Genomic DNA, 13963 nt, shown 5'->3' on the forward strand with positions numbered 1-13963 from the left:
GTTGATCATCATTCCTCGTGTCATAAAGTCCTCTAGCAAAACTCTGTGCCTGTCCCAGAACACTGTTGCCATGATTTTGCAGCGCGACAATGTTTGTGATCAAAGATGGCCGTCCTGATCGTCATCGTGAACATTTTTGTGGCTATCTTTCAATTCTCTGACCCATTTCTGCACTTCACCTTCGCTCATTGCATTAGCAGCATGCACTTCACAAAGCTGACGGTGAATGTCTGCAGCCAACAGGTTCTTGCAGTCAAAAATCTTATCACTGACCACACACTATCTCTCACGTGGCAGGCGATTCAATAATCTTATACATTTTAAAGACCCACTGTAAAGCGTTAAGGTTAGATACATAACTGCAACTGACACGTGGTTGTTTGCAAGGAATGCTAGGAGGCGGTGCACGCACATGTTATGGACAGCATGCAAACCACTACAGTGTACGGCAAAACGACCCTTACTTAAAAAAACAGCCCTTACTTAAAAAAACAGCCCTCGTACATAAAAGAGAATGTCTGTCTGCTACACGTTTCCATACGGCTACGTGGATTGCAACCAAAGTTTGTACATAGGTGCTTCTCATGCTTTCAAAGCCCCTGGTGCTACTTTCCACTGCGTTTGATGTGTCATTTGTGTTGTTTTATCATTACTGTTTGCTACGTTATGTCATACAACTTCTCTGGTTGGACATCCTGTTGGGTTGGCACACCTCTTGACAACTCAAAGGGATAACACACATCTAAAAGATACTATGCATACATTTGCCTAAATATCCTTATGTGATCATGAATTCCTCGTTTCCCACTGTTGCAATTATTAACTTATTTCTTCCTTATCAGTTAATTACACCAAGAGCAGAGCGTAGAAAAGGAACTCGAATGTCGTTCTTTGTTACTTACTTTTACTATATAACACAAACAACCCAGCTAGCGCATTATAAGTCATTGAGATAAGGTGAAAGGAAGAAATTAGGAAGGCGCTTACAATATATTGCAGTCTCGTAGGAATATGCCGTTTTTACTGTCGAATATAATCCTATGCCTTTTTATGCCACGTATATGAAAAATATCGTCATATTAGATAAATAAAATCCTTAAATATTATGGTTCCAATGACATGTTATTGTTATTTTACCTAAATCCACTATAAAATAGACATGCTTTACGGTTTGAAAGAAACAAGTCAATGCGAAAATTTTCTCAGAAGAGCATGTATTTCACATTTTTTCATTGACTTTAATTTTATGATTGCAGATTGAATTACAACAATCAATGGCTATTTATGAAATACTCAGCATTTTGGGTGCAATGGAACAGAAAATTTTTCACTTTCGTACATGGTTTGGCTTTTACACTGTCGTTTCGGTAACTACTGAATTTTTTTAACTCTATGGCCAAATTTATCCTTATATACTTCACGAATCAGCGATGAATTACATGGCCTACCTTTTTCTATGTTTGTGGATGCGAATTGTACAGGGGTACGTCATCTACAGACTGATTCACTTCTCTTTTTAGATGTGTCCCTGCTAGATACGATTTGAAGTCTACCAGTGACAGTTACTTCCGTTGCATAACCTGTACAATTTCCTGGCGTCAGTGCAAATGCTGTCCAGTAATTTGATAAGCTAGGACCTTTTTTCCCCTGAATTCTAGTGCGGTAATTTGCATTTGCAATATCAAGTAAGTCCACACCTCCCATGTATTTACTATACTCCCCATTAACACGAGGCTGTGGAATAGTATTTTCTTTTTTCTGCTGAAACTTTTCCCTGTGCCCAATGGAAGTGCAAAACTTGTATTGCTGTCTACATTGACACTCTAGTTATCATTCCATCGATCAATACTAAGACTTTCAGCTTGTCCTTTATCAAATGATTGTTTTCATATTCCTCTCGGTTTTACGTCGACGGTTTTACTATATTCTATCTGGCACTCCTCCGTCATATTTTCACGGATGGCTCCAGTGGCAAATAATCCTTTTTCTTTCAAAACAATAAATAGTCTGCAAGATGAAAAGAAGTTATCGAAAAACATACGATGATTCGAGGGTTCAGGGATAACCTTGAGAAATTCCAGAATAATACTTTCGATAGAAGTAATTTCCTATCGACTGGTTGAACCCTAAAACTGTCTGAATAACATAAGCACCAAAGTTAAAACCGAAATCTAAAAGGCTTGCTTTTAAAGAACATTTATGCACTGTAGTGACCAAAGTAAGGTACCATTTGCTCATTATTTGAAAATTGATGCGCAAATATTCCGAATCGTAATAATTTTTAATTCAAGTCGTCAAATTGAGGTCATAATTTACAAATCTGTCATTTTTGTCCGGAGAGGAATTGTCTGAAAAGTGTAGATTATTTTTTTTTAATCTAAATATGTTTTGGCTCAATCATTTCCGAACCAAATCCACGCCTTATCTTCTTCTTTCGACCAATATCTTGTTGTGGAAGTCGGTGATATTGCTGAATCGTGAAGTAAGGAAGGACTAATTCGGAATGAATGTACAAAGTTTTGTGTTCCATTGCTCCCGAAATGCTTTCATGTAATTCATAAATAGTCATTATTTGTTGCAATTCAATCTGTTGTGATTAAAAATGTCAATTAAAAACTGGAAAATACATTATCTTCTGTAAAAATGTTCACTTTGACTCATTTCTTTCAAACCGTAATGCATCTCTATTTTATATTGGATTTAGGTTAAATAATGTAGCATCTCATTGGAAACATAATATCTAAGAATTTTAATTATCAAATATGATGATATCTGTCAAATATGTGCCATACAAAGGCGTAGGATTATATCTGACAGTAAAAATGGCATGTTTCTACGAGACGGAAATATGTGGTAATGCGGGTTGCATAACTGCCTATAGATACTGGATTCGGCCAAAGTTGCAAAAGCGCAACATTATTTTCCCGAACTGATTTTCGCATAATGTTGACTCCCTGACAAAATATAAGCTTTAATATATATTAATTGAAATTTCTACGTCCACATGGACGAATAAAAAACTTAATAAAGGGAATAGTTACTTTTAGGAAAAATTATTTATTTTGCTTAACAGATGACTTGAAAATTGACACATTTTGAGTATTTTTATAAATATCAAAATACTTATGAAATGTCATTATAGCCTCACTAAAAATCAGTTTAAACTTACTTTAATCGAAAAAAGTAACTTCTATATGAATTAAATTCAATTGAAACATTTTTTTGCCTTCTGAATAATGTTTCGTTTTTGCAACTTTAGCCGTAAATGGGTTAAGAATACTGTTGCGGCATAGTCATATGGCAATACAACCCCATAAAACCAGAAGAGGCGAGGTAAAAAAAAAGTGCAACAGATCACTCTCACCAGAGACACCTGTGGCAATAAAAGCTGTACAAAAACATGTTAACATCTAAACAAATGCCACTCATCAATTACCCAAATTAATGTTGTCGGGTAAACTCAATCATGCTTTACCTATGCCTGCTACTTTAAAGGGTGCTTCATTGCCAACCTTCAATGCCACTATAATTTTGAAAGCCTAGAAAGAGGTCTCTCTGAGGTGTCATATGGTCTGATGGTGTGGAATCAAGTGTCCACACACTGTCGTTCTTGAGCACATTCCTCCCCATACACAGTGCCACATGCTCTCTTTTATGCGGTGACCTATATCCACTTTTCATCTGCCTCCATTTTTCTTGGGCACTTGACCACAATGTGACCTTCGTCACAAGCATAGGGCCTAAACTTCTTGTTAGGTGGTGGCTTTTTCAGTACTTGGGTCTCCATCCAGCATTGCTACTTTTGCCCTCATCAGCACTGCTGCCCGAGGAATACCTTGCTTGGCATGGTTGCCAAGGTTTGTGAGATATTTTTAATGCAGGATGTTTCATATGGTTGACATTTCTTTGCTGCTCTTCTTCTTTCAGAAGATATTGCTTTGCAGTAGCCAACTTCATGTTTCTTGGCTGAGCACTGAGTGTTTTAATTGTATTTTTGCATATTAACAGTACTGTTGCTGTATTTCTGGAGACTCATTTCATCAGTCCTCTCAAAACGCTCCAATTCACATTATTTTAATGTTGCATGTAATAATGAGTTTTCATTACGTACCTTATCTAGAATTCTCCAGGCCTCCTTCACCACCTCACAATTTATCGCATCATATAAGCTCATCACTTACACTTCTGATGATGGCCAATGCCACAGGATTGCTCTTGGTGCATTTTCTTACCTCGGTTTGAGATAATGCATCCCTGACAGAATATGCATAACCAATTATGGTCTCCCAACAATCTTTCATTAGCATCTTGGACTTGATCATCACTTTCCACCCATTGTAGTTCTTCAGAGTTAATTTTGGAATAGAGAAGGTCATACTATTTTCTCTAGTACAAATAATAATTTTTCACTCACTTAATGCTTCAACCCATTAACTGTTGAAATTGTCGGGATTGTAGCCAATCAACTTTGTTACATTTTAATGCTAATTGCAGGGAATCTTTAGTAATACTTTAATTAGAACTGCATACTTAAGATTTCCTCCATGAGCTAAATTTTTTTTACAATCATATGATAGCTGGTAGAGCACCCTCGGCCAGCAACCAGGAGGTTCTGGGTTCGAGTCCCAATCAGGCCACATTTTTAACCTCTGATTTCTGGCTTTTTCCATCTACCGCTGCACTGTTTCCTCGTCCTTTTTCTACTATGTGTTCCTATCCCTTTCTTTCCTGCCCTATGAATTTATATGTATGATTGTGCTTAAGGCGTCATGTGAATATAACTATAACTACATTGGCACGTGGAACACAATCATGGTCTATTCATTCAGGTTTCATCTTGATTTTCTGCCCTTCCTGTATTAATTGGCAACTAAAAATGATTAAAGTTGAGTACTCACTAAGCTACCGAATTTGTCATGTATTTAGTGTCATGTGAAAAATATTGGGTTTGAGTAAATCTTTTTTATAAATATTTATTAAAGGATATGTAATATTAATTGGGGATTTGGCTACAATCATATTTTTGCAATCCTATGGAATATGTGTAATGCTAGTTTTAAGGTGAAATCTACTTCAATCACAATAATTTTTAACACTTTTTGTAATTTAACCTTCTAAGTGCCACCGAAATTTGGTGGTACTAGCGAAAAGTGCCAACCTAAATTTAAGAGCTTTGTAGCACTTTATGAAAAAACACAATATGAAGTTACTATTTTAGATATCAATGTTATGTTTTTTTTTATTTTTCCGGAAAGGAATTACTTGTTGATTATAACATTCTAATACATTGAATAAAGAACAGTTTTAACTATTGTAACAATATTAGTTTGAAAATCCGGTCGACGCTCAAGCCGATATATATTGGCTCGTTGCACTTTTTGCCCGTGGCACTGAGAGGGTTAAGCTTAAACATATTTTGTAATTCACTTGGAGTGATAATAAGTATGTATTTTGTTTAGACAGCATCATCACTGCAATCACTGAGATACTTGCAGTCTTTGGCATGCACTCCACCAAGACAATATTGTGGATCCACAATAATAGAACAATATCCTGTGACACCCCATTCACATCGAAGCTGTGCTCAAGTTGCTAGGCGTCAGCTTAGTGGCCGGGATAGCTCACTGAGGTGGTCATATTCATCACCTTTTCCTGTTTCATTTAGCAACTGTGAAGGGGGAACCCTGGAAAGGGCTGCTTTGGTGCATCGTGGTGCTGCAGGTATAAGTATGAATCATTGTAAGATGAATTTAGATACTTAAATGGTTAAATAAGGTTTGCAATTGAATCATTCACTCCGAAGGAGCTCTATTTGGCCTGGTCAGTATATTTCGAAAAATTTACTGAGGCAGTTTTTTTTTTTTGAGCTAAAATTAGACTTTGACTTCTTTAGAAAATCCCTGGTAGCTTGAATTTTTTTTGAAGGTTTTGTAATAAGTTCAATAGGGTGGATTGAAACATCATAATTTTTATATTTAAAATCTTCCTTATTATGATCATAAATTTTATTGTGGAAATTTTAAGCATTGAAATATGGGATTCTTAAAGAGATTGTCTGTATTTTTAGCTGTCAGTCATGCAGCCTGTACATGGAGTGGTGTTCTTCCACCTAGAGATAACAGAAATCCTGTGTATTCATGCAAGGTGAGTGGGTAAAATCTCTTTTTCGAAAGGTGGTTGTGGAAGGAGCAATTTAAGCTTCCATAATTTCTGCTTGTGTTAATGCAGTCATCAAATTATATTTAGTTTTGGTTGATATTTGCTTAGAAATAAGCAATTACATAATTTATTGCTTTTTTAAATGCAGTAAGAGATCGATAATCTGGAATGCTTGGGACCAGAGGTATTCTGTTTTAATGATAATTCTGGTGATAGATTGGTTACCTGGATGTAGGCGCTACACTGCAATTTTTTAATCTTTTGGAACGTACGTGCATCGGCTTTGGTTGAAATGATCCATTGTTCAAATGGGTCAAGTAATGAGGAAACCTAATCAAATTAATACAATGTATATTTTAAAAGATTAAAGAGATTCATAACATTGGAAAAAGTTCTTCATTCGGAAATCACAAATGTAGATAAGTAATGATGACACATTGGTAAGTGAAAGGAAAATGGCAAAAAAATTTTACAATCAGACTGGAACATATTTAGCCCATCCACATTTTCCAATGTGCATTTGCCACAAATTACTTGTCATTTTCATGACTTCTAACATAACTTATCAGTGATTATCAAATCCTCGAATCGTAGGTAATCCCACTCCAAATACGCTAGTGTAAATAATAACTAATCGGGAACACTAACTCTTAAATTTAATACAAGAGGTTGCTGCTAATCTTATAAGTGTGGAGAATGCGAGTATATTGGAAAAACTACTTGGCATGAATTTCATAAACAATCTTTGACCAGTTCTCATGACTTGGGTAGAGACAGACCCCTCCAGCTGTGGGCTTCGCTGCAGGAGTCACCCACCTAATGACCAACTCAGAAGCATAAAGCAGAGCGGCCTTTCATTCCTCTCACAAAACTACTTATCTAAATCCCAGGTTACACACATGGGCCATAGGAAGGATTAAAAATGTTTTGAGAACCAATACTTGTGAAAAGGGTATGATGCATTTGATAAAAAAAACAAATGCGAGGTTCTCGACCTTGTAGCAACTATCGGCATCTAAAGAAACTCATTTTAAACAAATTTTTAAGTCTCACTGCTGCAAAATGAGTGCATGTAGATGAGACATTGCTAGAATTCCTCTGTATGACAGTTGGAGCTCAATGGATGAAAAAGTAGATACAGTAAACTCTTGATTTTACGAAGTCAGTGGGACCGGAAAATTGGCACTTCGTAAAATCGAGTTTCGTAAATTCAAACCTTTTTCATAAGTCACGAAAAAAATGTTCGCTTTTGTTTCTTCCGCCGTTTTTTGTCTTTAGTGGTCTTATTTAAATGTTTTCGGTGGTTATTCTCGGTATAATTCATAGAAAAGGCTTTTTGCTATCGATTTATGATGTGAAAAATCGTTAAATAATTATACCACCATAAAATTCCCATTTCTTGTTCATACTTCAACATCAACGATCGCTAAAGAAATTCCCGACCAGTTTAGAAAACGTAATCAAATAATGAATTGCAATGTTTATTATAAGAATTAACAGTAATAAATTTGTGGTTAGGAGCCAATAGCTACTATTAAGTATGCAAAAGATAGATATTTGTTTCTGACACCCACGGAATTTTAGCGGCAGCCGGCCTAACCGCCATTTATGTCGCCCTCTATCGCTCAATGACGAGAAAAAAAGAAAAACAAGGGTCTTAGCCCGTTTCCAAAATAACCTTCGTAAGTTAATATTTTGATTTACTTCGTATTTTCAGCAGAATGTGCTCTATTTTCACTGAGATTCAATTACGATCATAAATAACGTAGGATGTGATTATCTTCTGGCGAATATTTGAAGTAAATTCTGTTTGAGTTCTCCGTCCGATTACTGTGTTCCATCATCTTCGCAGACGTTGCCATAAAAGACTTAATTCTTCATCAGGACTGTATTCTTCATACCGGGTGTGAGGTGACCTGTTCATATAGTATGTTTCTCTCCTTTTATGCCGACAGGAGCAAGGTTCCAACCGGAAAACGACAGGAGAAAAATCTTACAGTATCGGAGAAATATACAGTAAACTCTTGATTTTACGAAGTCAGTGGGACCGGAAAATCGGCACTTCGTAAAATCGAGTTTCGTAAATTCAAAACTTTTTCATAAGTCACAAAAAAAATGTTCGCTTTTGTTTCTTCCGCCGTTTTTTGTCTTTAGTGGTCTTATTTAAATGTTTTCGGTGGTTATTCTCAGATTAATTCATAGAAAAGGCTTTTTCTTATCGATTTATGATGTGAAAAATCGTTAAATAATTATACCACCATAAAATTCCCATTTCTTGTTCATACTTCAACATCAACGATCGCTTAAGAAATTCCCGACCAGTTTAGAAAACGTAATCAAATAATGAATTGCAAAGTTTATTATAAGAATTTAATGTTATAAATTTATGGTTAGGAGCGAATAACAACTATTAAGTTCGCGTAAGATAGATATTTGTTTCCAGCACCCACGGAATGTTAGCGGCAGCCGGCCTAACTGCCATTTATGTCGCCCTCTATCGCTCAGTGACGAGAAAAAAAAGAAAAACGAGGGCCTCCACCCGTTTCCTAAATAACCTTCGTAAGTTAATATTTCGAGTTACTCTGTATATTCAGTTGAATGTGCTATCTTTTCCATTGGTTATTTTTGTTGAGATTCAGTTACGATTCTAAATTTCGTAGGATATGATTATCTTCTGGCGAATATTTGAAGTAAATTCTGTTTGAGCTCTCCGTCCGGATACTGTGCTTCATCATCTTCGCAGACGTTGCAACGAAAGACTTTATTCTTCATACCTGGTGTGAAGTGCTATGTTCATTTAGTATTTCTCTCTCTTCTTTTATGCCGACAGGAGCAAGGTTCCAATCGGAAAACGACAGGATAAACATCTTCCATTATCGGAGAAATAAAAAGGGAAACGTTATTATCCGCATTGATTGTTTTTCTACAAGAGATGTTTCATCATTTCTCAACGTGTGTGAAGTATTGGTTCACTTGCGTGAATTCCCAAAAATGACACGCAAAAACTGTACCGTCACCTCATTTAGTTTTCGTGTTCCTTTCTCCGCCATATTGAAAGTTAGGCAAAGAATCATTGACATAGAGAAAAGATTTTCTTAGTTTTAGCACTAAAAAATAGTCGCGCCATAATCGTAAATAAATATAGTGTGGAAAGAGCAAAGAAAATAATTTCAATTGAAACGTCAGCAGAGAAGAAGAGAGGGAATTATAAGCGCGGCACCATTTCCCTGATAGTGGAAGATACTTCTTCAGCCTCTCTCCGGTTAATAACTTACCCCCGTTGCAGGTAAAGATGAACCATGCCCTTCTCCACAATCGGGGAACGTTCCCAGTGGGTGGGGTGAATAAGAGTGGGATGGGGATTGCCTGAGGAAAGAAGTGTGGTCAGCACAAAGGAGTGGTGAACAGTGGTGAACAGTGGTGAAGGGGGCAGGAGAAAGAAGGGTGGGGAAATGGCCTTCAGCTCTGCCTCAGACTACGTTTGGGGGCCGTATTTTTTGCGACGCACTCGACCTCTGTCACCTTAGGGGGGAGGGAGTGAATGGGAAATGCTGGGGAAGGAGGGGTTTGGGATGTGTAAGATGGGTGTCAGCAAGATCAGCAGAAGGTCGCGGGAGGAAGTAAACAAAGAATTTGGAAAGATCTCTCGGCATGGGAAAACGGGGAGACGCGCGAGAAGAAAGTTCAAGGTTAGAAGTGCGTCTTCATTACTGACTGAAAAATAAGTTGGTGGTTAATAGAGCCCAATACTTAAGATATTTAAGTTATTTATTCAGGAAGGCTATTATATACACAAAAAGATACTACTAAAATATCAATTATTTATTTCCTTTTTGCCCTTCTCCATCGCCGCTTCAACCATGGTTTCTCACTTGCATAAATGGGAATGAAATTGGGGACCTAACTCGTTAGCCAGATCAATATATCTTAATGTTTGGAGGGAGCGGGTACTTCTTTTTTATTTGGTGAAATTGCTTCACTTTCATCTTCGTCGTCACTGCTATTATGACTAGTCCCGGCCGCTGCTTCTTCCGACGCATGTACCGGCGTCCCATTGTCGCAAGCCCTGAGATCATCGTCAAGGGCAATATAATCGTTTGATGTTGCGCGCTGTGCTCTTCCTGCTTTTTCCAAGAATTTTTCAAAATCATCTTTTAAGCCTCTAATCTCCTCCGCGATTTTATCCGCTGCTGCTTCCTGAATGTATGACGTAACGAATCAACCATATCCGTGATATTATAGCAGTAGAATTACTAGTAGGCTAGTTGTATCAATTACCAACCTCGAGAACATCCTCATGATGCGCTATCAAAGGGAATCCGGCCGATTTCCAGCAATTTGCGATTGTAGTGGAGGAAATAAAGTAAGTCTTTGAACCGTGTTTCTGCGATGAAAAATGACAATTTTATTAACTTGGCCATTTTAGCAAAGTTAACAAAGTCGTTATTCCTCATCGCAGAAACACGGTTCAGAGACGTACTTGAATGCCTGATAGGCAGGAGTGCGATGCAAAAAACTATTTTTGATGATGGCATTGATTGATAGATTTTCAAAATGCAGTCAGAGCGGTCACTTTTGGGGAGCAAAGGTCGAAGGGTCGAAGAGAGGGGCCAGCGAGGGTGAGCTCGTCGAGGAAAGGGTCCTGGATTAGGGACCCTTCGAAGTGCTTCGGCGAAAAGTAGTCAAGTAGTCTTCGAAGTACGTTCACAGCAGCCTGCCTTGCGAACGTACCAGGTACGTCCACAGCAGTGCAAAGGGTTAATTAGGAGTGTACGAAATACCCCGCTCGACCTTCCTGACATGTTAAACTACGAAGTATTGTCGATGCGATGTTTACGAATAGGCACGTAAATAGGGGCATTATATCAGTCGCGATATTTTAATTAAGTCCTACTTCCCCTAAATTCCCACCGTGAGGTTTTAGGCGAACCCTTTCTCTCCAAAGTTGCACTGTCATTTACGATTTCACACTTTTGATGAACCACAGTTGGAAGCGCTGATTTTTTTTAGCTACTTACGTCGGCGTAACTAGTTTTGTTGACAAATATTTCGCCATAGTTCGTATAAACGAATGCCTTTTGCTCCTGGGGACCGATCCGAGGTTCGTAAATTCGAAACATTTCGTATGATCGAAACTTCGTATAATCGAATAGCACCATGTATTTACCATAGGCTTTTCGCCGGGACCGCACTATCACTTCGTATAATCGAAAACTTCGTAAAATCCTGCTTCGTATAATCGAGAGTTTACTGTAGATAGAAACGTTATTATCCACATTGATTGTTTTCCTACCAGAGACGTTTTATCATTTCTCAACGTGGTTAAGTATTGGTTCGCTAGCGTGAATTCCCAAAAAATGACACGCAAAAACTGTACCGTCACCTCATTTAGTTTTCGTGTTCCTTTCTCCGCCATATTGAAAGTTAGGCAAAGAATCATTGACATAGAGAAAAGATTTTCTTAGTTTTAGCACTAAAAAATAGTCGCGCCATAATCGTAAATAAATATAGTGTGGAAAGAGCAAAGAAATTAATTTCAATTGAAAAGTCAGCTGAGAAGAAGAGAGACAAGTATAAGCGCGGCACCATTTTCCCGATAGTGGAAGATAATTCTTCCGCCTCTCTCCGGTTAATAACTTCCCCCCGTTGCAGGTAAAGATGAACCATGCTCTTCTCCACAATCGGGGAACGTTCCCAGTGGGTGGGGTGAATAAGAGTGGGATGGGGATTGCCCGGATTGCCTGAGGGAAGAGTGTGGTCAGCACAAGGACTGGTGAAGGAGGCAGGACAAAAAAGGGTGGGGAAATGGCCTACAGCTCTGCCTCAGTCTACTTTTGGGGGCCGTATTTTTTTGCGACGCACATAAGCTCAGTCTCCTTAGGGAGGGAGTGAATGGGAAATGCTGGGGAAGGAGGGGTTTGGGATGCGTAAGGTGGGTGTCAGCAAGATCAGCCAAAGGCGGCAAGAGGGAAGGGACGGCTTTGGAAAGACAGAACCCCAGCATGGGAGAACGGGGAAGCGCGTGAGAAGAAAGTTCATGGTTAGACTTGGAAGTGCGTCTTCATTACGAGAAGCCTGAAATATAAATTGGCGGTAAATAGAGCCCAGTACTTAAGATATTTTAGTTGTTCATTCACAAAGGCCAATATACACACGAAAAGATATTATGGCGCGGATTGCATGTATCAACGTCCATTTCGGGATGTTATTAATTTCTGTTCCCATTTATAAAAGTAGCAAATAGATTTGAAAGAATGATAATCATGAATAAAAATATCTAAATCGATATCCAAACGCACATGAGCAAAATAGATGAATGTATATATACCGATCCATCGCAAGTAATACCGCTCAAGCTTCTTCCGGTATAGGACTTTAAAATCCTGGATAATGCCTTGGTCCAAGGGCAGGGACTTGCTAGTCGAGTTCGGGGGTAAAAAGAGGACTCGAACATTAGCCAATTTTAGATCTTCCACGTATTTATGAACGGTGGCATTATCCATTATTAAAACAATTTTGCTGTTCTCTCCAGCAATTTTTCTCTGTAGACGTATAACCGTTTGCTGGAAAATTTCTCGGGTCATCCAGCTGTTTTTATTTGCATGGTAAAAAACAGGGAGGGCTTCCAATTTTACATTTTTTAAGCACCGTGGCCTTTCAAATTTCCCAATGACAACGGGCTTATTTTGTCCGTGCCAGTTTGGTTGACGCACAGCCCCACAGTAACACGCACTTTACTCTTTTTCCCCCCATGGCACCTTTGCCCTTTGAAACCCAGGGTTGCGTCAGGTAATGCATTAAAAAATAGCCCAGTTTCAGGGGCCAGCGAGGGTGAGCTCGTCGAGGAAAGGGTCCCGGATTAGGGACCTTTCGAAGTGCTTCGGCGAAAAGTAGTCAAGTAGTCTTCGAAGTACGTTCACAGCAGTGCAAAGGGTTAATTAGGGGTGTACGAAATACTCCGCGCGACCTTCCTGACATGTTAAACTACGAATTATTGTCGATGCTATGTTTACGAACAGGCACGTAAATAGGGGCATAATGTCAGCCGCGATATTTTAACGTAACTCCTACTCCCCCTAAATTCCCACATTGAGGTTTTTGGCGACCCATTTCTCTCCAAAGTTGCATTATCATTTACGATTTCGCACTTTTGATGGACCACAGTTGGAAGCGCTGATTTTTTAGCTACTTACGCCGGCGTAACTAGTTTTGTTGACAAATTTTTCGCCGTAGTTCGTATAAACGAATGCCATTTGCTCCTAGGGACCGAGCCGAGGTTCGTAAATTCAAAAAATTTCGTATAATCGAAACTTCGTATAATCGAATAGCGCCATGTATTTAGCATAGGCTTTTCACCGGGACCGCAATATCACTTCGTATAATCGAAAACTTCGTAAAATCCTGCTTCGTAAAATCAAGAGTTTACTGTAATCGTATTTCAAGGAGGAAAATACAGTGGAACCTCGTTAAAGCGAGTACGGGCTATAGCGACACCCTCGCTATAACGAGAGATAGCCGATGCACCGTCAATTGACCCTATAATAAGCGTGTTAAAAAATTCGTTTTTACGACACCCTTTTGGTGCTGCCTCTCGCCATAGCGAGGGTTTCACCGCCGGAAGACTTTCATCAAGACTCCTTAATCTCTGTATTTTCTAGCGATCTGTTAGATATGAAGTTAATGGAGTGCTCAGACTCAAATTAATGTGGTAAACTGTCGTTCGATAAATAAGTAGTTAATTTTGGTGAAAATATTGTGGCATTAGCATTCGCGAATGCTTCATCTTCTTTTGTTCCTCGGACGG

General features: G+C 38.5%; 1 protein-coding gene across 1 annotated transcript in view; it reads left to right on the plus strand.

The window, feature by feature from the left end:
- LOC124159796 (cytoplasmic polyadenylation element-binding protein 1) overlaps positions 1–13963 on the plus strand; it is a 90192-nt gene that overhangs the window by 37434 nt on the left and 38795 nt on the right. The window contains exons 8-9 of the mRNA XM_046535715.1: positions 5460–5721; positions 6068–6144. Coding sequence (XP_046391671.1) covers positions 5460–5721; positions 6068–6144 — 339 coding nt within the window. The remainder of the gene's footprint in view (positions 1–5459; positions 5722–6067; positions 6145–13963) is intronic.

The sequence above is a fragment of the Ischnura elegans genome, chromosome 1 (genome assembly GCF_921293095.1).
Source record: "Ischnura elegans chromosome 1, ioIscEleg1.1, whole genome shotgun sequence".
NCBI lineage: Eukaryota > Metazoa > Arthropoda > Insecta > Odonata > Coenagrionidae > Ischnura > Ischnura elegans.